Source organism: Centruroides vittatus, unplaced genomic scaffold (genome assembly GCF_030686945.1).
Source record: "Centruroides vittatus isolate TY-2023 unplaced genomic scaffold, ASM3068694v2 contig_1112, whole genome shotgun sequence".
In the NCBI taxonomy this organism is placed as follows: domain Eukaryota; kingdom Metazoa; phylum Arthropoda; class Arachnida; order Scorpiones; family Buthidae; genus Centruroides; species Centruroides vittatus.
This window is the reverse complement of record NW_027120714.1, coordinates 1,318,795-1,344,599: the sequence shown is the minus strand read 5'-3', so window position 1 is coordinate 1,344,599 and position 25,805 is coordinate 1,318,795. Positions and strand designations below refer to the sequence as shown.

Sequence of the window (25,805 nt, the reverse complement as noted above, 5' to 3'; positions counted from 1 at the left end):
TTTGGTGAGATGTTATCGTCATCATGCCAAAATGGCTAGAAGAAAAAATACGGCATTTTATGTAATTTTAATAGAAAATTTATAAAAGCTATAAAAACAGTAGAAATAAAGCAAACATTCATAAATTCATATCTTACAAAACCTTAATAAAAAATTTTAATTATAATTTAATTTAATTATAATGGTTGATAGTATTTTTTAAAATTAAAAAACATTAAAGAAACAAAGTCGTCTTCTTTCTGCCATGTCCAATCATCAGAAAACAATCACAGTCTTTCTTCACAGCGATGACCTTTTATTGTAGGCTACACCTCTGCAGATATATCGCACCCCGGCAAGAAAGGTGACACAACTCAAAAATGCAGCATTTGAGAAAAATCTACCTAAAGAATACTATAAAACTCATAGTATAAGCTGCTTTTAAATTTCAGGTAAGTATTTATGGCAGTAAATTCTATTTTATTCTATAATATAGTAATTATGGATCTGTAGCTCCGCTCTCGTCGAATGTGAGGTGTTATCAGTAAAATACATATGAGGTCTTTGAGTTATGTCACTTTTCTTGCTTTTCTAATAAGATAGAGATGCTTGTTTTGAACGTTGGGGCACTTCATACATATTTTTCAATGACATAATCTGAAAATTGCTATTTTTTGAGTTTTGTTACTTTTCTTGCCGGGGTGCGATATGTAAAACAGTAAAAAAATCGATTTTGTTTCTTCATATTTTTTAACCTTAATAAAGAAGTTATTTTCTTTATTAGTAAGTAATTATTTAAATTTATTTATTGAGAAACGAGTCAGAAATAAACAGTTTTTAAATTTCTTTAAATACTTTCTTTTAAATCTCAAATATTGATTTGGTAATTACAACAAAGATAATCATCATTATGTGAATTATTTTTAATTCCAATTACATTTCTATATATAAATCAAAACTAATTATTAAAAATAAATGACAATACTTTAAAAATAAATCAACAATACTTTATTCATTCTTGTCCAGGACATACTACGGCATCAAAACCTTCACCTTTACACTAGAAAATTTTATTTAGAATTAGAAAAAACATTTTGTGACGGTTATAAATAAAATTTCCCGTCATAAAGACGAAAGTTTTGAGACCAATAATATATTGTACGAATGAAAACCACCATCGATGTTAATACTTTTTTTGCAACATAAATAATTGTGTCATTAGAAGACTACACAAAACTATGTTTATTAATAAAGTTTTAGCATCTCAAAAGATCAAAAAACTCTAATACAAAATAAATCCTTTATAAATTACTATAATATAACTCAAAGATACATTTCAGAATTTGAATTTCTCAATATTCACAGTTGATGTAATAATACTTGAAATTAAAGTAAGAAAAATATGCTAGTGTATATGTATATAACAAAACTGTGTATATATATATATACACTCTTATATTTAGAGAATCACAAGTCGCCACTCCAGCACCTCTAACTTAGTTCAGCTTTCATTATTTTAAGATGATAATGAGTTAATTTTATGTTTATTGCTTAATGATTTGATTTAATTTTTCATTTTTACTTTTTATTTTCCATGAATTTAAATTTTATTGAAGCAGAGCATTCGCAAAGCTTCTTCTATGAGGCTTACAGAATTGTGTTCATTCTGAAAATCCACTTGATAGATTTTTATTAAATTTTGCCATTTTCCATTAATTGTGATGCGGAATCCAAAAATGTAATAAAAAAATGGGGGTGACGTCATTTTCGAGATATAAGGTCATTTCACGAGTGCACACGACAAAGCAATTTCGTACAAATTGCACAACTTTGTTGCGCGATGTTTCACGGTCACTAGCACATCTAGTAGGAGCTTATAGAATTGAGTTTGCTCTCAAAATTTAATGGATTGATTTTGATAAAACTTTGCCATTTTCCATTAATCGAGACAAGGAATACAGAAATGTAATGTTGATCCATTTAAATGTAAAAAGTCCAGCACCGAATTGCATAATTTTATTGGCAACATTTAAAATTCTGATAGCACTATCTGTTACAGTATTTCATTAAAAAAATCCTTACATTTTTAACTATTATGAAATTGTAAAAAACTTTATTTTGAGAGTAGGGACGGCTTTTATAAAAAATTTTAAATGCTAATAACAAGTAAAATCGCCATTAAGTCCGACCCTAATGGAGATATGCACGATCCTCTCTATTTCTCCACCTCCTCAATCTTTCAACACCAAAATTTAATAGCATCAATTCCCCAATACAGAAACCTCCCTGCAAAATTTCAGAAACTTTCGACAAAAAGCACAGGAATTATTAAGCTTCACAGAGGGTGAACAAAATTGTGCACCCCCATACACACACTCGCATTTATACAGAAAAAATATCTGGAGAGGTAATTTTTTTGACTGATAGCCATACTTTCCCTCTGTTATATATAACAGACAAGAAAATAATAATGTTATATTTATGATACAGTGTATTGAGAACAACAAAAATACTAAATCTCCAATGAGTAATTTTAATACATAATTTTCAAATCAATACTCACATGTTTTCTCAGCTTTTGCTGCTCACGTTTTGACGATTTCTTTCCAATTGGTGTGATGTTGAAAGCTTTGACTTTTGGTCCGCTCTGTAAAATTTATATCAACGCATTCAATAACGAAAACACTATAATATAAAATATATCTAAAATAAATAAATATGCTTTCTTATTTCGGACATTTGAGGACAATTCAGACATTGCATTTTATCACACTACAAAAATATTGTATATGTAAATTTATAAATTTTTTGGTGTAAAATAAATATAAATTTTTTGTTTTATTTTCTTATTTATTTAAATTAAAACAAAACATAAAAAGGTTTTATAGAAATCGGAATCATTTGATTTTTTTTGTTCCTGAAGGTCATTCAAATGGTCTAAAACATTTGAAAAGGCTGCATATTAAAGGTTTTTTGTCAACATTTGGTTGACAAAATATAAGTTTTATATTATTCAGCACAAAAGACAAACATGTTTTTTTATAGAGTAAACATTTAGTTATATTTACTTGAATGTTAAACTCGTGTTTTATGATATTAGAAATAACAAAAGCAAACAGTAATTTTTTTATAAATAACATTTACACAATATTAAATTTGTAAAATGGTGTGAACCATACAGATGTTATCAATAAGCAGAAATCAGCTTTTCGGGTGCGAGACAAGTGGATAAAACACAAACATTCTGGTAGAAACATATATTTCATAAAATAAACATACCAACATCAAAACTCCAGCAACCAAAACACTTTACTAGACAAACAAACATTTTCAACATCTTAAATGGTCGTTGTCAGGTTCTAACCTGCAATGTTTGAATAGACTTCTACTGAGAGTCCTTTTACAAAGTGTTTTGAATTGAGGTTCCTCCAACCCCTCATGGCACCGACAATATTTGTTGATCTAATACATACACATCATCTGTTACAGTGATGATGTAGCCAATAACATCTGCGCTCTTTTTAATTAAAATCTATTCTAATTACAATTCAAATATTGCAGGTAGCTCCTGATAATGACCTTTGTGACAGTTGAAGATATTCGTTTGTCTAGTAAAGTGTTTTATTTGCTAGATTTTTGCTGTTAATGTGTTTATTTTTTGAGCCAAATCCAATTTGACAAGCTGTTTATACATATATAAACAGCTTGTCAAATTGGATTAGCTCAATATATATATATCATTTGAATGTTTTGACTTCTTTGGAACAGCTTTCTGTACAGAACACAAAGTAGTGCTTTTTAAGAACAGAGAATGAGTTTTTACTTTCAATGTTTGTTTTATCTGTTTGTCTCACGCCCAAAATTACTGATTTCTGTTTACCAATTAATACAATATTTTTAGTAATACAGAAATCCATGTCTATAAATTATATACTTCTAATTAAAGTATAAAATTGAAAAGCAAAATCAGTTTACGAAAAACTGACGTACTGATTTATTTTAACAGAAACTGCTTCATCCGAGCACTTTTATCACTGATCACTAAATTAGAAGAGTAAAAATTTATTTATTTACTGCATTTAGAAACATTAGAGATGATTGGGTTGCCCTGATAACAAGAGAAAAGAAAAATCCCCAATAAAATATTAACAAAGTATAAAAGACACAATAAAAATTATAAACAATTATGTATTATACAAAATGGATTTACATTTATTTTTAAAAAAGTTAAAATAACGATATAGATATGATTCAACAGGATGTATATGAGAGGCTATTTGGTAAAAAAAAAGATCTTTGTGAGAGAGAAAGGCAAAAGTACGGGATGAAGAAGCATGAAGTATTGCAGGTTCTTGCGATTGGAATGCGGAGACTTAACCAGTAGTTTGGGATTTGACCGTCGAAATATTTAAACCAGTGATCAAATACGATCAAAGTATTTTAAACGATCTGTAAGATTAGGAAGGCCAAGGTGAACTCTTGCTACATCATGGTTATTGATATAGGGTAGATTATAGAATTTATATATCAGGAAATAAACTTTATATAATTCAGATTGTACTTTATGAAACAGATAAGGGGCAGTTATTGCCCAGACAGGTAAACAGTAGTCAACTATTGACTGAAAATTAGTAAAGAAAATGGTTCTGAATATGGATTTTAAAGAAATATTTTTACAGAAATGTCAAATGAAGCCACGTCTAATGGCAAGTAATCTAATAACAGCGGTAAGAAAGGCCTCCCAAATAAACACGATGCTCCTGTTATTACAATGCCTGAGCATCACCACTTGGTCCCACAGTGGAGTGTATAAGTGCTGCAATGCCATTCTTGCTAGCTCGGTATCACACCTGCCTGCCCTGATGGAAAGTTGGTGTTCGGAAATACGACAAGCCAACATTCTAGTTAATCTAATAGCATAAGAGATATGTTCGTGAAAGATTACTTTTTCGTGGAATATAATACCAAGATTGTGACGAGACTGAACATAATTTATTTTAGTGGAGTCAATATATATTGAAGGGCGGTATGAATTGCGAATTAGGGAAAAGCATATATTAAAAGTTAAAATACATTTGATTTAATAGGCTTTAAGCAATAATAGATTTTCCTCTCCCCAAATAGTCCATGAGGTCAAGGGCCTACTGTACTACTTTATATGGGCAAATTGTTGTTATAAGTTTCTGCCATATTAACTAGATTATTAAATAAATTTACAGATAAATATGCTAATAAATTCAATCCAAAGAATAAAGCAGAAATAGATTTGTTGTTGTTTGATTTTAATAATTAAATAATATATTAAAACTTGTTGAAATTAATTTAAAAACTGACATTATCAATTAAAAGATATGGATTTTTATGATTGAAGATGTTTTTGAATGATTGTATTTCTGATGATGAGTCAGGAACTTGTCAAGAAACTCTAAAATATTAGAAGTATGTTTATAAGGTAGATGTCTTATTAAGTTATCAGTATCAGTGTAATACATATACAGTATATAAGATAATATACACATCTTAGTATCTAAAATGTAAATATATTACTGCCAGGTCATCTGGGTTACTTGAAAAAATTGAGATAATTATGTCAATAAATTCAATAATAATTTTTAAAAACTATAAATACAAAAAAAAAAAATACATATAATCATTGTTACATGCTGTTTTATGCATTAACAATTTGTTTTTTTAGAAACAAAATTCCATAACTATTCCACAGAATGGCTACGATTTATTGACTAGATTAATTATACACCTAACATGGCTTAATTAAAGTAAGTCATAATTAACACTTAATTACAGCTTAGTTAATGTAAGCCATATACACCTAAGAAATTCAGCAAACTAATATGGGTGTTTTACAAATACAATCTCCAATCTATTATTAATTTCTTGCCAATAATTTGGGAGACTGAAGCCACTGCTCCTCCCTCCACTGTCCAATGTTTCACTCTACAAGTATGTCAGTCACTTTTTTTTTTGCATATAATTTGTCCTTATTCCTACAAAATGAAATCCAGAAACATAAGATCAAGGGAACAAAAACACCATGGAATAGGACTACTCAGTCTATTTGCAGAATTTGCACCCACATTATGCAAGATAGAACACACCTAGTATGAAGGTTCTCCATCTTGCTGGAAAAATACATCACTTTGCATTTCTTCCAACTGAAGAATGTCAAACAATTCTAGCATATCCAGATATGTGTCAGCTTTCACTGTATTTTCTTGAATGAAAAATAGTTGAAAACTTCATTACAGAATAGTGCAAACCAGGCATTTATCTTGGAACTACTTCAACCTTGCTCATAAAATGTATGCAGTTTTTCAGATCCTTATTGTAGACACATGGAGTGCATTCAGTATATGACCTAATACAGACATTGTGATTCAAGCAGTTATTGAAAGTAATCTGGAACACACTGAACACTGAGCAGTTGAATTGAATAAAAATGGCTGACACGAGAACTTTGTTATTTGAAGTTATGAAAAATGACGACATAGACAGGTCATACACTGAATGCACCCATGGAATGTGACACACAACTTCCTCATTTAACAGTTGTCTTTTTACAATGTTTATCAAGAATAGTGTTGCCAGATTTTGAGTTGCTGTATTGAATGCAAAAATAATCTTGCATTATCTATTCCAGTTTATTTTTTATTAAGCTTCTTAATCTAGTCAATAAATTGTGTGGAATTGATGGGATAAGGCATTGTAATGCATGGGCTATCTGCCAAGTAGATGCCTTCCAAGAGGAGTTTAATGGAAAACTGGTTCCTATTCAGGTGTTACACATTAAGAAAACCCAGAAAAACTCCGTGCGGTCAGCCCATTGGTGAGGTGCAAACCTGCAACCAACTAGTGTTTAGTGGTTTTATCCATTCATCCACCGGTGGGCCAATATATTGGTGAACAACCTGTATAATTCTTAAAGAATAAAAGTATGTAACAACTTTTGTAAAACAGAAAAAATCTTTAACTCACAGATTGTGTTTGTTTAAAAGAGAATACAGGTTATATGGTAATTTAGGAACGTCTGAACTAAATTAAAATTTCTGAGGACATTCTTAGAATTTTTCAAAATTTAAAAGAAGAAATAAATTAAATAATTACATATTAAGATCATGGATAACCTTTTGTAAAAAATACAACAAAATAAAAATGAAGAGAATAAATTCACTTCAAATGGATAAATTAAATCAGAAGAAATCATTAATAATTTTAATGACTTTTAAAAATGTAGTTAATCCATTTAAATTAAATATAAAATGAAGAAGTCAGATGGCAAAACGTTTTTAATTAAAGTAAAAAAATATTTGTAAAAATTTTAATATCGAAACATTTAAATTTCAATCCCTTAAAAAAAAAAACTATAAAAATGTTCCAGATGTTAAATCTCAATGAACTGAATTAAAATATTAAGCAATATTACACTCTGTTTAGATTGTAACAACACTTTTAAAATTTCTTTAAAGATTCTCTAAGCTCTCAACAGCTATTTAACATTAGACAATAAAAATAAGAATAAAAAAAAACTTAATATTTTTAAAAAGTTGGGATGGAAATATTTAAATTAGGATAAATGCTTTCAGAATTTAAAATTCAAGCATTATATCCCCATATATATATATATATATATATATATAAAATTTGAACATTAAAAGCTTTAAGTGAATCAAAAAACAAACAAAATTCATGCCTTATCAGTAGCAAACACATTTAAAACAAACTTTTCCAGTGAATCAGAAAAGCTATTCAATTCAATTCGATTTTTATATTCAAATTTGTTCAAATTTTATACATATGAGGATGCAATACCGAAATGCTAAGTTCCAAAAACATTTATCCTGATTTAAATATTCCCAAATTTCTGTCAAATTTTTAATAAACACAGAGTCGTGGAAATCTTTAATAACTTTTCTACAAATATAACCATAAAAGATTTACTTATTTTAACTATATCAATCTGTTTTATGCATTCTAAATCTTCCAGATTCAAAAACTTAAAGTTGAAAATGAAATGAAGTATTGTTATTCAAATTACTACTTAACCAGCCTCATTACATCAAATACAGCAGAGAGATGAGTAACAAAACTAGTTGAAATATTTAAAATAGAATAAATCAACCTTTAGTGTCTAACAAAAGCATTAGAGAATAAATGTCTTCAACTAAATCTCTACTTTTTTCTCTGGATATTAAAAGCTAATTTATCTTATTTTAAATATTTCACCCAGTTTTGTTGTTCTCCTCCCTTAACAACATGAAAGGTTTGGTTGGAAATTAATTCAAATGTCAAGAAAGCTTACAATATTGAATCTTTACTGTAATACTTCAATCCATTTTCTATATGAGGCTTCAAAAAGCTTATGAATCCTCCTAAGTTGCTTAAGATACGCTCAAGGAATGCCATCTGAACTAGTGAGATGAACACTCTTATGCTATGTTTAGACAACAAAAATTAATTGAGAATAAAATTTATTCCAATCGAGCTCTAAAGATTCGTAAAAATTTTCCTGTTTGAATTAATTTTTTTTACCAAAATCATTATGCAAAATTATTTTGATTAATGAATGAGTTCTTACTTATTTTAATTAGTAACACTTTAGTAAAAGCACCGTACTATCATCTCTATTGAAAGCATTTTAGTAAAACTTTAATATGAAAAAGGATAATGGCAACAATTTAATATCGAAAAGCTACAGATTACAGATAAAGATACTGCTAAAAAAGATTCCAGTATATAATGTATTAACTTTAACTGATATTAACTGATGGTGTACGAAGGGACAAAAAGGAGGACACTTTTAAAGTTCATCCATGGTAAATTTTTTGTAAATTTCTAAGTTTAGTCTAAGAGTTACTAACTGATAGTATAATATCATCATACTTTTCTGCTATAAATCAGTGAATTTCATTTTTTTCCTATTGGCCTATTTTTAAAATTAGCCCTGCTTCGGCAGGAAATATGAATAAATTAAAGTACTGTAGATCCGTTTTACAGAAATGCTTGATTTTAATATCAGAGTGGTAGATCAATGTAACATCAGCACGGAGTGTCTAAACTTTGTTGACAAAATGTGGCAGGAACGAATAAGTAGTCAAAAAAGACTTAAAATTGGTAACATCATATTTGAATGACCCCTAAGAAAAGATATTAAAGGTTGATTTATCCTGTTAAAATCATATTTTAATGTGAAAAGGCAATATTAATTAAATGCTTTGTTATTATCCAAATCAAAAGATGCTGTTTTGACTTTAATATTACTTAAATCAATAAAGTTACTACTCGATTATAAAAAAAAAATCTAAGATTGACTTATAAATTTTCTCATAATTCTTATAAAATTTAATTTTTAATTTCACAGCTAAAGATTATTTCTCCAGTTATTTTATAAAATTTTTCAATAAACTTTAATATTTCAATTGTTTCATGCCATTAACCTCTATGAAACATCAATGAGTTTTACAGTATCATCAATATGTTTACAACAGATTTCCCATTGTACACAATGATTATACATTAAATCTTAAAATGTTTATAAAATAATGAAAAATAAAGGGCAGGGAAAAATGTAATTTATATAAAGGTAAAAAAATTGGTATAGTTTGTAATACGTAATAAGATATTTTTATCTGAATAAATCACCATACAGAAAAAATACAATGCATGTGAATATATTATACAAGTGAATCCCTCGGTTCAGAAAAAAGTAAAATTGCAGCTCTGAATCTTATCAGGTCTGTGGACTACATCCAAAGGGGTCAAAATATTCGAAGGTACCAATACAAGATATATCCCCGAAATCAGCCTAGATCTTTGAAAATGGGGTAAAATTTAAAAGTGAAAAAATCTGGAACTATTTCTAAAAATAATGCTAAAAATCAATTGTTTACCACTTAGTAGATATGGCTAATAACTCATAAAACACAAGAAATGCCACTGCACTGACTAACTTTATGGCACAATCAAAGGCATCTGTACACTCCATTAAAAGAATAGTGTGTTTTACAAGGGTAAAATTTGGGGAGTTATATCTTACAAAAGGTCACATGCAGACCATCAGTACCTATAGACATGGTCTACAGCTTTCATAAGGTCCCAATTACCTCATTCAGAACTGCATTTGTACTATATCGCTCCCCATTCAATTCAGAACATTCAATATTGACAAGGAATGGAAACACTGCTTTTTGTCAACAACATATATAATATTATATCAAAAATTTTCCATACAATAAAATTTACGTGAACTTATATCAGATTATCTCAAATTTATAAACATATACAGTTCACTTAGACAGCCTTCATGTTCAAAAATAAAATATCTTTTTTAAGATACGTTTTCATTTTTACATTATGTTCAATCTCAAATTATCTCTGTCTAAATGTTATCTCTACTCATGTCTCAAGTTATCTCTGTGTAACATTAATATTAGAGATGTTTGAAAATTTTTCTATTAAACAACAATTTTAAAATATTTCTAACATAAATTGCACTCCTTTACATTTGTTTATTGTGTTTACTTTTAATGAAATCAAGTGCTTATTTTATTCTTAAATAATTAAAACTACAGAATTTATAAGTGAAACTAGATATTTTCTAGGAAAAGGAAACCGAGCTCCACGGCACAAAAAACTATAACAGTACAAAAATATGGGGTTTTCAAACATACACAAATCTAAAATTAAAAATCGACAGCAATCAACACACAGAAAGCAACCAGATTACAACTGGCAACCAGTCCACAGCTTTTACAAAAAATCCTCGAATACCTCGGCCCACGAATCAAATTTCAGAACTCCCACTCCGTCACGTCGTCCCTGTCGAGTTGCACGCATCTGCAGAAAATTACGTTCGGCGGTCGCCTTAAACTTCGACGGCAGAAAAAATGCCCCGACTTACGCAGAGCTCCGCTCAATGAGTAAACAGAGGAGAATGGATATGGAAGATTCGAGTCGGCTTCAAACGAACAGACGACAAATATTTAAACCTTCTTAGATTTCTTCTAATTAAATTGGCATTTAAAACTTCATCGTTGTTTTTAATTTGCGTACTCTTAAACGTAAAAAGCTCATTTCACGTCAAACCGCGTTCCATAAAAATTCCAATTGATTATTTTTAACATTTCATCGGTAATTTGCATATTTCGTGACGTCAGAACCGATTGCCTTACTTTATTCAAGTGACAAGATGCAGTAATTCGAAGACTAATGACATCACGTAGGATTATTTATGAATATTTACGTGTATAAACATAAGAGGGGGATAAAATATACTATTTTTATGAAGGAAATGTGTTATATTGTGAATATAATTGGTGAATTTATTCAAATTTAAAAGGTGAAATTGATCATTTTACTACATGATCTCATGGCTCTTGGGTTGTTCTGTGCTTGTTCTTAAAGAACATATTTTTCCCATAATCGAGAAATAAAAGTAATCTTTACTCTTGTACGCGTTTTTATATTACGGATTGATAAATCAAAAAGCATTTATTTACCTGTCCACTCATCTTATATTATAAAATCTTTTTTTCGCTAAAACTTTTAACACTATGAAAACAATTATCCAATAGCTACTACAAGCACACTCTGGTGTTAAAATTTTTTGTTTAAAAAATAAAAAAACTAAAATAATAATTATTATGTTTTAAATAACTTTTATAAAATTAAAATATATTTATAATTATAATTGATTATAATATTTTATATTTTAAATTTAAAATATTAATATATTTAGTTAACTTTGTCTGTCTTCAAATCTTGCGATTGAAATTTCGTCCGTTCCTAATTGACGCGGAATGCCGAAATTTTGAAAACGTCCGATAAATATTTTATGTATTTTAATTATATTTTACAGAGTTGTCCACTCTAACATCCTCCAATCCCGAAATACAATAAACGTAACCAAGTGTAGAATTCAATCGCGCGCGTGTGTGTGTGTGTAAGTTGCATTGTAATAATGTATGTAGTGAGAATGACACACCCCTATCTCACTCTCGAAAAACATGATCGGTAAAAGTAGTTTTTAATTTTTAAAAATATATTAAAATTATAAGTATCGAGACTTGGAGCGGATTCAGTACAGTGAATCCGCGCCAAGTGTGAAAAAGCCACCGATGACTATATACACAGAAATAAGAAGTTGCCGATTTTCGGGGTCGATTTTTCCGTCCCCAGATGTGTACAGAAAGTCTGAATAGCTCGTTCGTAAGATAATCGTTTTATTAAGTAGTATGCAAAATTTCAGATTTTTCTATAAAGAGGTTGCCGGAATATAAGCAATCGAAAAATGCAAAAACTTGCCAAAAAACTTTTCTTTTTTTCATCTGGCACTGTAGAAGCTCATAGAGAAAAACTACTGGGTCTAAAAAGCTCAAATTTTAAACTTCGGCCTTTCTTATTATCAGCAAGGTGTTCGTGCAACTTTCGGGTCGATAGATCAAAATTCATAGGGATTTCCTGTAGAGCTATTTTGCTTTAATGGCTTCATTTTACGTTCGTAAGGATAAAATTGCATGGAAACCAATTATTTTCATTTAGAATCTTATCCGGGATAACAAAAGCCCAAATTTGTGCCAATTAAAACCTTTAAAATCGGTTTTATTAACGGTATATGGAAAGAATTTGGTCACCGAGTGCAGACAGTATATCATCGTTTTAAGCCCTAGTCACAACATGAGATATCTAGGCGCACAGGCGACCGCGACTGCAACACGCCAAGGTCTATATAAGAAGGTCAGGACAGGCCTACTGGAGCCGCCATTTTGGGACTTTTTGAGTCGCATGTTTAAAACAAACTTGTACGAGCAGTCAGTTTTATACGACATTAATTAAACTAATTTATGAAATTGTAGTTAAATTAATGTCGTATAAAACTGACTGTTCGTACAAGTTTGTTTTAAACATGCGGCTCAAAAAGTTCCAAAATGGCGGCTACAGTACGCGTGTCCTGACCTTCTTATATAGACCTTGCAAACATGCGCGAGTGGCGCGCGTCTTCACACGTCGTGGTCACACATTTTCGCTGGCGTTGCAACTCGGAAACACGTGACCCTGTAATAAACCAATAAAATTACAGTAACTTGTTTTTGACTTCTTTCGTGAGTTTACCAACATTTTACGTTTCTCTTCAGATTACTTACGGAATTTTAGCCAATTTTTTTATTAAAATGGCAAGCAGTTCCTTTTCTGGAATGAATATAAAAAAAGCGAGAATTTTGTTAGAACTGGCGATAAGATACGAAGAGAAAAATAAGAGAAAACGTTCATGCTGGGTTAAAACTTGGCGAAATGAAAATCAACGGGCTAAACAATTTTGCTTTCACCAGTTGATGAATAAATTAAGGCTTTCGGATGCCAAAGGTTATATGGGATATATCCGTATGAATACGAATACTTATATATAATTTAGGCGAAACGTTTCGTAGTTTGGCATATCAATTTAGAGTGGCCCAAAATTCGATATCAGTCATTATCCCAGAAGTTTTGGATGCTATTTATCAATCTTATAAAAGTGAATATTTCAGGGTAAGTGTTGTTTAGAGAAAAGCTTGAATAGTTTAATTCATTTTTAATCAATATATTTTTCTTTTATAAAAGCATTTATTTTATTCAATTGTATATTATTAAAAGTAATCAAACTTTTTAGAATAAATCTAACAAACTCTTTTATAAATTCAGATTTGATTCATATCAAATATAGCATTTAAATGTACTGAAACTGAGTTAATACAAATGTTATAATCAGTGGTGATATTCGAAATAGTTAACAAAGGGCTCGCTAGCAGAAAATTTTTCTCTGATAATCACCGACAAACGAAATGGAAGTTTTGGCTAGAAATAAATACAATACCTTTTCTTGCTATATATCTAATAATCAGTGGCGTATTTGGAACGTAAGGGGCCCTGGGCGAAGACCAGGTAACAATAGTATATCAGTGCTGTCGACCTTTTTTTTTTAGGCAGAAAAATTTTTCACCCCGAATGGCACTGCTGATAATAGACAGATGTCATCATCTCTCGAAATACAATATCCTTTTTATTTCGCTGTCCATAGCCCGACACGTGTTCCACAGCCATCTTGTATTATCTCGCGCGCGTGAGATTGTGGAATCTCTCTTATGACTGGATCTACTTTCAAGAACTCTCTTGAATCGATCGCGATTAAACCTCGTTTCGGTCGAGATTAAAACGGTCGAGAGAGATCGCACCAAGACATAGTCCCCGACCTTGCTCACAATCTACACTGAAATGCTCGGTGCGAACGGGGTATAAGGCTCTAGTTTAGTAGTAATACGTATATTTTAATATATTAAAAAAAACAAAACAAAAAAAAAAAAAAAAAAACAAAACCACCGAGAAATGTTCCGTGTGTTTAACAAGGTTCGGGAAACTGAAAATTTTACCAACGGGTTCGGGCGAACCCGTTCGGAAAACTGAAAATTTCAACAACGGGTTCGGCCGAACCTGTTCGAACCCGCTGAATATCACCACTGGTTATAATCAAGATATGTTGACAAATATACAACACAAAGTATGACGTTGCACAAAGACGCTTTCTGATTGGAATTTCGTTTAAAAAATAACTTTTATATTTTTAATTATAACAAATAAAATTGTGTGTGGTGCCATCTGTTGAGAAATTTTATTATAAAAAAAACTTCTTATATTATTGATTATTATTATAAAATGGCAATGCGCATAATTTCCAGGGTGAAAATGTGTTTTATTTTGAAAAAGTTGTAAATGCTAATAACGAGTAAAATCTTCATTAAGTCCGATTTCTCTTGAGATATGACAAGTGACCTTCTCTATCTCCCACTCTCGTGACCTTAAAAAAAAAAAAACTAATAAGTAGGTGTAAAATTAATAAATACAAATGTATTCTGACAGTTTATGAGTTAATTATACTTTCTATTTGCAAAATTTCCTCAACCTTAGCGCAAAATAAGAAAAAAGTGAATTTTTAAGAAATTTGCTGGATTACCCGGGATAAGAAAAATTTCCCGAGATATTTCCCGGGTTAAGAAAAACGACCGGGATCCCGGAATCCCATTTGAGAAACCCTAATGCCAACACACACACACACACACAAGCGAGATTTTCAAAAAAAGTCTTAGGGTATTCCCAATACATTTCCTTTTTCTATATATATATATACAACAGCAGGAAAAGTCAGAAATTGAGAAAAGTGAGATCAAAGGTTTTCTCAGAAGCGAGAGATATACGCATTTATTTTTGCCTTCTCTTTTCCAACGTGGAGTTCAAAAGCAAAACAAACTTTCTTCCTTTCACAATATGGCAGTTTGTTCTACAGTGAAGCCACTTCCGGGTTCGAGTGCTTTCCTAATAGCAACAAAGTATTGCCATATCAGTTAGATATAGCAACGGGGTCGATGGAACTTAAGGTGTCAATTGAGGACGGACAAAAAAATCTTTTTGTATTTTTTCCAGAAATTCAGATGATTTTCAAATAATAATAACAATCATGTAGAAAATTCATGAACTGATTCAATAATTTGCTTGATATAAAAGGTATTGAGCAAAATAATAGGAAAAAAAACCAATTGTTTTAAGAAAGTCGATTGAAAACAATAGTTTCTATTAATGTATGGGGGTCAATGGTAGAAAAATGTTGGAATCCCCTGTCTTACGTCTTGATATAATAACGCTATCATTAATAAAAAAAAAAATTTATATCCAAACAAAAATTGCACCGAGTAAAAAATTATGAAAATTTGGACGACAGTCAAATTTTTTTTTCTTAGGAGTTTTTCTTTGATAAAGATAAGCTTGACGCTTCGAAGAGAAATGTAAAAAACATAAATGCACGTAAAAATTTTGTGGGTACCGCTTTGAAACACCAAATTGTCATAATTTTACTTGGCGAATTTTCTCAGATGTTTTTATTTGGATAATCTTTATTGTAAATACACTCGACTCCGCATAAGTCGACACCCCAAGGGGAGACGGCCGGATGGCCGAGCGGTAAAGGTGGCAGCCTACCGCTCTGGGGGACCCGGGATCGAATCCGAACGGGTCGAATAATCCCAGGAATTTTTCGGGGGGTGGTCCGTTCGGATATGTCGGGCCCCGTCCCTCACCACCCGGTCGCCCCATTGTGGGCCTGGCCGAACCCATAATGGGCCTACTAAAAGAGGCCCTCTTGGTGCCCACAGGGCGGAAAGAGTTAAAAAAAAAAAAAAAAAAAAAAAAAAAAAAAAAAACCCCAAGGGGAAGTGGAAATGTGTCGAGTTATCCGATGTGACGACTGAAGCGAAGTTGGAAAAAACCACAAAACTACAATTAATAAAATACAGTAGTGCGTTATACAGTAGTATAGGCTTACAATACATTGTGTCCTCCATTTACAATTACTCTGTAGATGAAAAACTGAAAAATTCGTTTAGTGTTTGTTTTGAGCACTTAACTGTCAATAATTTAAAAATAACAATAATCCATGTGTGGAGATTTAAATAATCCATTGATTAAGCCCATATTATTTTTTATTAATATTAGGTGAATTATTACAGGATGCAGTGACAAAGGAGCTACGGTGTATGTTATTTACAATTAATGAGATAGAGAGTAATTAAAGTTGAGCCAAAAAGGTTAGGAACAGATTAGAGAGAGAAGTCAATAGAGATAGGGTTTTTAGAAAGCATATAGACAGTTCTTAAAATCAGATTGGATCGTTAAGAATTTAGGATGTTTTAAAAAAAATGGAAATTTTAATTTTTATATTTACAGGCAGATAATGAATTAGAAGTTAAAAACCCCAGGAATTTTTCGGGGGGTGGTCCGTTCGGATATGTTGGGCCCCGTCCCTCACCACCCGGTCGCCCTATTGTGGGCCTGGCCGAACCCATAATGGGCCTTCTAAATGAGGCCCTCTTAGTGCCCACAGGGCGGAAAGAGTTAAAAAGAAAAAAAGCCTACTGCTTGCACACATATGATGTGTACGCAGCTTCCCATTCTTTACTCTGTCCATGGACAAAGTGGACAAAGTATTTTGATAATCGGAAGTTCGATGCATTTACATTAAATGCGGGAGGCGAAAAAATTCCTGTGATTTTTCGATTGGGCGAATCCGCGATGATTTTCATAAAAATGCCATCGTGGGTTCGGCTAGGCCCGCAATGGGAACGGCCGGCTACTAAGGGACAGAGTACGTTATATCCGACTTATCACAAAAATTCCTGAAATTTGTAGCCCGTCTGAATTGGATTCTGGCTCTCAGAGCGATAGACTGATGTCTTGACCGCTTTTGCCATCCGGCCTCGCCAAAAAACTATTAAGTTGGCAGCCTACATCATTGTGGAACGCGGGATCGGATCCGAACCGGTCGAAAAACCCCGCGAATTTTTCGGGGTTGCTCCATCCGGATATGTCGGGTCCCGTCTCTCACCGCCCGGCCGGCCCATCGCAAATCTTGCCGAACCCATAATGGGTTTACCGAAAAGGCTCTCTTAGCGTCACAAAGCGGAAAGTGTTTTAAAAAAACAATTTGACGTCATTTCTTCGATTATATAACGAACGTTTCTAGAATATGGCATCGAATTTACGTGAAAGTGTCCACTATCTCAACCTTGTCTTTTATTTATACACCATTATTCGATTCAGAATATTTTTTTATATTTTAAATTTTTTTAAAAAAATAATTTATATTTTCTTTTTCTTTTTGGCTAACTTAATTGGAATTTTTGTCGATTATCGACGAACGTAATCCGGCAAATTTAATAACAATTTTATTCGACGGACCGCCATCTTGGAATCGAATTGTGAATGTTTTACGATAATTTTAACGTAAATATTTATCAAAATTAAAAAATATATATTTATTAAAAAGTCGTTTAAATAGAGGAAATGGCGTTTAGAGATAGAATGGAACGCAGAAGGTACGTTTAGATCTTTCATTTCTCTTTTAAATAATAATGTAAAGTCGGAAGTAAGTACAAGTGTCCCGAATACGTTTCCTTTCTTTATTTTATATCGTTTAATTGAAAAATTTGTGAATAAAAATGTTAATAAGTTGCTTCTTAATGTAATAAATATCAATTTTTGTTTTCATTGTGACGTTGTTAATTGTGTTTACAAACAATCTTTTGTTTAAAGGCCATATTTAAACTACTAAAAATAGTCCTAATTCGCCTAAAATTATAGTCTAAAACGATAAAATATGGAAGAATTTAACGAAAATTCTATTAATAAATCATTTATGTGGTGATAATACATTATAAACAATTCACAGGGGGAAAAAAATCGAAATGTCTCTGCCAGATGTCATCTGATACAATTAAAGCTGTTTCGTCACAGTCTACTTTTACGTCAATTTGACATCATTTCTTCGATTTTACAATGGATGAGCCGATAAAATGACGTCAAATTGACGTAAAAGTGGGAAGAAATGAAATATTTAGTTTAGAAAGAAAGTAAATATAGTTGCATTTTAGTTTTATTTTTTTGAAATTTACACGCCCGTCAAATACTTTTATTGAAATCTTTTTTTAAAAAAATAAAATTAGCTTTTATTGCAAAAGAGAAAGTGGCTACTTGATCAGTGAAAAATGATAATGGGTAATTATTTAGGTACATTATTTATTGTAGGGAATTTTCTCTTAACCTTTTTTTTATTTTTGTTTAATTTTAAACGGTTGTATTTGGTAGACATTTCCGAATTTTTTGGGGTACTGATAATGCCCTTTTTAAAAGCCATAAATCTTCAGATTATTGCTATTTTATATTTTTTTTGTTTGCTTTTTATTTTGTATTCAATGTAAATTCTGAGTTACAATTACACCTTTGAACGAGATGGTCGAGACCTTATCGGATGGCATCTGTAGGAGCAAAAAAGTTAAAGGAACCATATCTGTACGTGTGACTTTTTGTGAGATACGGTCCCTCGAAATTTGCCTACTTCTGCGTTGTGTGTGACTGGGAGTCATTTTGCTCTACAAACACTATTGTGTTCAACTATTTGGTCTGCACAACTATGCCGACTTTGAATAGCCCACTTAACCGTTCACAGAGTACTTGATGTTATACAGTTTTAGGGAGACAGTATAAATTACTCAATACACATTGTAATACTTGTAATTTATCTATCATATTTATGCATTATAATAACATTTTAACACATCTTGCACATTTTAAGTTTGTTAGTAATGTATGTATTTAAGACACATTTGATTTAACAGACTTTCAGAAATGGAGGACACTCCTTCTCCAGTAGATCTAGTGTGTCTGCTGTATTTTCAGAAATACTTAATAAATTAAAAGTTTCATGAATTTTCAAAAAGTCTGTGTTAGTTTGTAGTTTTAAAATTAAAAAAAGTTGGAAATGTTTTTATATTTTATAGTTATATAATAAAGGTAATTGTGTAAATAAAATAAATGAATTTTTTCGTAGGTGTAAATAGGTTCAGTAGTTATCTTTTGTAAAATATGATTGAGCTTTTTCAAAAGATAGCATCTTTATTTGAACAGATAATGATAATCTTTGTGAATTATATAATCTTCAACAATACAATTTTTTTGTTTGAAGATGATAAAATTTACTTTTATTCATTATTTACTAACTTGTAATTAAAAAAAAAATGCTAATCTTTTCGTAGATTTATGATTTTACTATTCGTTGAGAAATATTTTAAATTATTCTTTATTTTATGTATTATACTCTAGCATAATTATTACATGCAACAGAGAGCATTATTGATTAGTAAATTATTGAGCTCAGCAAACAAAGCCCATTTATTTACACTCAGATGCCATTGGATTTAAATAAACCCCTTTGAAACAGCAAAGCTGTTTCAAGTTGGGAGTTCAATCTCACCAACTTTGGTTTGGACATCAAGTCTGAGTCAATGTATGTTGTAAGCTATTTGGAATCCAAATTGTGTTGTTGAAGAATATTATGGGAAAACTCTGCCATAGACATAAGCTGGGATTTTGGGTGCTTACAAAGGTGCCACCCAAAGGCAAATTTTCTATGTAAAAAATGTTCTGTAATTATTACAGACACAAGATATTGGGTGCTATTGATAAAGGTTACTAATTAGGCATAAGTGTACACTTGATTTTCAATTTTTTTTTGTAGATAGAGCCTTTTACCTTTGGTTGTTACAGAACATGCAATTCAATTCTGTTTATAAGCATAAACAAACACACACCACTCAATCTTTGCTCAATATTCTTTGAGTTTTAAACAATTTAACACAACAATTGAGTCTAAACTCCAGCTTAACTGGTCTATATTTTTATGTATACAGGTACTCCTCACTTTATGACCGAGTTCCATTCCGACGACTACGTTGTTAAACGAATTTGTCGATAAGCAAGGAGCTTGCACCAGGAATATAGGATTGTTGTAAAATTATAAAAATTATGCAACAAACTTCAAATTTATTCATAAAAAGACTATTATAGTATGCTATTAGCCTATTACAGTACTATAAGACTATTATAGTACGCTTAGTGCGCACATCACCATTCACCACTGACCGACACTCAAGCTGAGAAAGGGGATTTCCCGAATTGCAGGTCGAAACTCGATTGGTCGTAAGTGCGAGTGGTCGTTAAGCAGATAGGTCGTAAAGTGAGGAGTACCTGTATTAATAAACATCACTGGTTGGTAGCACTGAACAAGCTCAAAAGCTATTACATATGAACTGAATTAAGTCATTCTGAAACAAAGTTTGAAAGGAATCAAATATCTAAATGTAAGCAACTAAATCAGTTTATAATTGCTTATGTTTTGAAACATACTAAATAAAGTCTAAATTTAAGCATAAATTTTGCTCAGCTTAATTTGTAAGTGTTGAAAAAAAACAAATTTGATTCCATCACAAATTGTGTTTAGTGATGACACAGAGAAGATAAGCATTATATTTTATCGATAGTTAAAAATATGATCAAAACATACAAGTATGTGGTAAAGGTTCTTTCCTTATCTTGTGATTGATTTATGAAATTTCAGTATTTCTATGAGTGAAATAAATTATTAACAATATTTGGATCTGCAGAAATAGTCAAAATTATTGTGAGAAATTTATAATGAATAAAAGGAAAATATATATATATATATATATATATATATTTGGATCATTTAATTAAAAGAATTCACTAAATAAGGTCTTACTTGCCAAAAAAGAAATTCACTTTTGGTATATATGACTTCATTCTGCATTACTAATTAAACAAGATTGTTGCATAAATAAAAGATTTTAGAACAAAGTTGTCCCGCCAACTTTCTGTAGTTTATCATAGATTATTTATTGTTTTTGAAAGCGTATTGATGCTAATAAGATGATTTGAGGTTATCGAAGATAATAAATTCATTGTGACAAAGGAATTGATGGTGGTAAACACTTGAATAAGTTAAAAAATATTTTTCATAATTGTATGTGCATCTTAAAAATAGACTGTAACAGTCCTATGATTTAGATGATTAGATGGCTGAGGAAGTAGAGGTATTTTTATCTCTTTATGAATGTAGTGGTACAATACATCAAATATGTAATGTTTATTACTTTAATCAATACAATGAATATGCAGATTGTTTACAAATAGACATTCCTTTGTGGATGTATATTTGTAAACAATCTGAACCTGGGCCTAAACTGTCGGAGCAGTAGGCTATAGACAGGTCAGGTCCAAGTTGAGATTGAAACCTCAATAATTTTCATAAGTGATTTGATCTAGATATGTTGTGTTTCATCATTCGTCATTTGTGACAAATGATGAATCACAAAAGTTCAATCATATTCACATTCCCATAGTGAACGTGATTGAACGTTATGATCAGCTTAAAAGCCTATTAGTGCCTTTTTCTTAGGGTGGGGAAAAGTAAGAGAGAAAAGTTCTTTGAATTTTATTGGTTAAAGGAAGTTAGTTTAAAATTATTAAATGTTAAAGTAAAAATTTATATTACTAATATATTTTAATTGATAGTCACAAAATACTCTAAAATAAATACATATGTAAGCAAAGGTATATAAGGGATCAAAAAGTTTTTGTTTGATATTGCTGTAGTCACTTGTATGAATTGGACCATGTCCAGAGTAAGTCAACACAAATCTAGCTGTGTAATTAGAAAGGTATTTGTTGCACTAAGAGCTACATGTGGAACATGCAATACACATATTTATGGCATCATTGCAACCAAATAGGTCCAAATCAGATAGTTGTGCTGCTGTTCTGTTTTTGGCTGTGAAACATGTTGCCAACTGTAACATAATTATCAATTTGTACCATATTCTAATAATAAATTTGAGTGTATAGTATTTATCATATTCAATAACTGTAACATAATTTTGCCATTTTAGTACTTTTTTCTGTACAAAATCCAGAACAAAAATATTTTTAAGTTATACTTTTCTACATTTGCACTCTCTTCCATGCATTTATGTAATTTGACATGTTATTTGACAAGTTCAATGCTATGCCAAAGTCAAGATGCCAAAAATTTTGGTGATTATTCTCATCTGCTTAGTCCTTGTCGGTCAGAAGAAATGAGGCTGTTCACATTTTCACATTGGGATTTGAAAAATACATTGTTTAATTTTCTAAATTTATGATGTGTCTCTGGATTAATTAATGACATAACCTGATCCATAAAGCCGGATGCACACATGCGGCGTGGCAGGGAAAAGCGGCAGAATGACGTCACTTTTTCTCGCCGCAGAGGTCTATTTCGTGCCGCTTTTCTTGTGCCGCGAAAGTTGGTCGAATTCTATCTTTCGCGGCAGCCGCCACCAAGACGCGTTTCTATCAGCCAATAACATTTCGTCTGGCAGTCACATGAGAAAATACAATCACGTGGTGTTTTAATGGCGGAAAGTTTGACGTGGTTAACCGAGATAACTAACATCAGAATAAAGAGGAAAGAATAATAAATTTAACACAAATTCTACACAGATACAGTAATCATATATTATTTAATTCAAAGAACAAAACAACCGAATCTTACTCCAAATAGTATTCTTTATCGAGAGATCTTAATCGAAGAATAAGCCTATTTTGTACATCAGTTCTTTATCGATCCAACAAAATATCTCGGCAAGATTGCCAATACGATATCTCTAATCCAAAATATTTATTCGAATCTTCGACGAAATCTTCTAGCTAAATAAAACGAGCTGTACAAAACATAATTTGTAAACACGTGGATAGCGGAGTGTCGATATCGTTTGCCATCTTGAATACTGAATGCATGCGCCGAAATGTAAACGGATTGCCGCTTGTGTGGTCGTGCTGCCGCGCGGCGAAGACGCGTTTGCGTCACTGCTTTTCCTTGCCACGCCGCATGTGTGCATCCTCCTTAATAGTGAGATTTAAATCTCAATTTTGTTTTATCTAGATAAGTTGTACCTTATACATATTATGAGCTTTAACTTTTCTAAGTAGGATATAAGTTTTCTAGTAGGTTTATAAATGTTCATTTTTCTAAGTAGGTTAAAAAATGTTTTAAATTTTTTCTTTGCTAAAATAAAATACTTATGTTAATAATAAAGTTACTTGCAGAACTTCACACACCATTGAGAAATGGCATGTGAAGTTCTGCAAGGAGCATGATAGTATGCATCCTCATGATGACAATGTCATCAAGAAGTTGGTTACCCTTAAATGGGAAACCCTTGGAGCTCCTGCCATGAAATCCAGATCTTGCCGTGTGACTTTCGTGCCTTTGGTCCTCTGAAAGGAAGTCTGTTTTGGTCAGATGGTGACATGAGAAAGTATGTATTGGACTTTTATATGCAGCATCTAATCGACTTTTACCAGATTGCCATTTTAACTTGGTTTACCACTGAGATAATTGTTTTAATGCTAGTGGCAATATTTTCTAAATGGAATGAACCTACTCAGTCCTACAACTCTCAAATGGAAACCTTTTGATCATTCCTTGTATTAATACCATAAAAAGAATTTCTTAATCTTCAGTATAAACAAATTTATTCATAATTGGGCTTCAATTTGAAAAATTGTAGACCTATAAATTTCTACTATTGTCCATCCATCCACCTGTCTTTCCTTAATCTCAAGAATGGAGTTAGACACGTGAAAGTCAAGACCAAATATGGAAAGCTTAGGGATAGGAGGCCCTGATTAACTATACATGAACTTCCGAAGCAATTGGAAGTGATGTTATTTCAATACAAAAATTTTTCCTTAAAAGGAGAGATGATAGATGACCAGCACAACTCCATTGCTAATGGAAAAGTATGATGAACAGGGGCAAGCCAGTACTAATTTGAGATGAAGAGCATATATTTCAAGTTAAATAAATTAAAAATATGATTAAAAATTCCAGACCAGCATTGTGACGATATCACAATAAATAATTGCTCATTTTTAAGTAAAGATTTGTTGAATGAGCTTTGAAATAAGTTAAATATCATCTTAAATTACTATACAAATAACAGCAGTAGTGACTTATCACAGCTTATTATTCATTTAGACATTAAGACAGGTCAAATAGAAGCCTAATTTTTAAGAAATACAGTAAAATCTTTCAAAGTAGAACTCAAGTTCTACTTTGAAAGATTTTACTGTATTTCTTAAATGCCTAAGTGGAAAAAAAGTGTCTATAAAATGGAAACCTGCCTAAGTGGAAAAATTCTTTGGAATGGAGCAATTTTTTTAATTCAAAATTGAATTGGCAACTTTCCAGAAAAATATTTGGTATCATTGTGATTCCAATTTACACAAGTTTTACTGTATTTTGAGATGCTTTTGTAGATTAGTGTAATGATTTAAAGAATTTCACCTAACAATTGTTGCTACATTTAAAACTCCAAAATGTATTTAATAAGTTACCGTATTAGCCCGAATATAACGCGATATTTTTCGACCATTTATTTTCTGTTAAAAAATCGACTTGCGCTAAATTCGGGGTTTAAGTAATGGAATGTAATATAAACAAGGACATTTTCCTACAGAGATTGAAACGCGACAGAACGTCAGACCTAGCTCGACCGACCACTTCAAAACAACCATGTGATCTAGTTAGTAGGCCTGCGCTTTTGTTTGCATAGCGCTACTATAGTAAGGCTATGTCTCCGCTTGTTCGAAGTTCATTAGTCACGTGATTTTTCGACCGCCTTTTAGTCACGTGGGCTCTCACAGACGCCATTTTTTATATTAAAATTGTGAAATTTTTGGCTTCGCTCGAAAAATTATTATTACATCTTTCTTTTCTTTATTTTCTCTACTTTTAAACAATGTAGAATATTTCTATATTGACAAAAATGCTTTATTTGTGTGGAATTTAATGTAATTTGATACGTAAAACGCAAAAAATAAACATATCAAATTTCAACTCGCTGTAATTTATCTCATGTTTCACCGATTGCCATCGGGTTTGTTTGTAAATGGGGAAGAAATATGACTCATTCAAGTTAAGTCAGTAGAAATTTCGTACTACTGCGAGAAAATTTGTCAATAGACCCGCTTTACCCCCTAACGCGAAAGTCAATAATGAATAACGGAAGTCAATGAGTTCTCATTCTGAAAACAGTTCAGATTCCGTTTTTTGTTGTTACTTACGTAATATTAATTTTGTTTTACATTACTTAATTTTATTGACATGAATGTAACCTGTGTTATTAGCTATAAATACCTAAATAAATGCTTATCTGATTGAATTTTACTTTCTTTGAATTCTTTTATGAGTATTATTTTTTTTTCTAAATATCTTTATGAAAATTTTGGAGTTGCGTTAAATTCGGGGTCGCGTTATATTCGGGCTAATACGGTAATTTAGTTTTTCTGCTTCATCAGATTTTTGATTGCTTAAATATGCTCAAAAGTGATGC

General features: G+C 31.2%; 2 protein-coding genes across 5 annotated transcripts in view; one reads left to right on the top strand and one right to left on the bottom strand.

Annotated features, from left to right (window-relative positions):
• Positions 1 to 11,588, bottom strand: part of LOC136976828 (U2 snRNP-associated SURP motif-containing protein) — a 171,880-nt gene extending 160,292 nt beyond the window's left edge. For both annotated transcript variants that reach the window (XM_067272219.1, XM_067272226.1), the window contains exons 1-2: positions 11,493 to 11,588; positions 2,543 to 2,626 (exon numbers count right to left, since the gene is read on the bottom strand). In XM_067272219.1, the coding sequence (XP_067128320.1) occupies positions 2,543 to 2,626; positions 11,493 to 11,504 (96 nt within the window). In that variant the 5' untranslated portion in view covers positions 11,505 to 11,588. The remainder of the gene's footprint in view (positions 1 to 2,542; positions 2,627 to 11,492) is intronic.
• A 6,139-nt stretch (positions 11,589 to 17,727) lies between these two features.
• LOC136976884 (uncharacterized) overlaps positions 17,728 to 25,805 on the top strand; it is a 41,393-nt gene continuing 33,315 nt past the window's right edge. For all 3 annotated transcript variants that reach the window (XR_010881000.1, XM_067272266.1, XM_067272260.1), the window contains exon 1: positions 17,728 to 17,891. Coding sequence is in view for 2 of the 3 variants with exons in the window: in XM_067272266.1 (XP_067128367.1) it covers positions 17,860 to 17,891 (32 nt within the window). In the remaining variant the exon portion in view is untranslated. The remainder of the gene's footprint in view (positions 17,892 to 25,805) is intronic.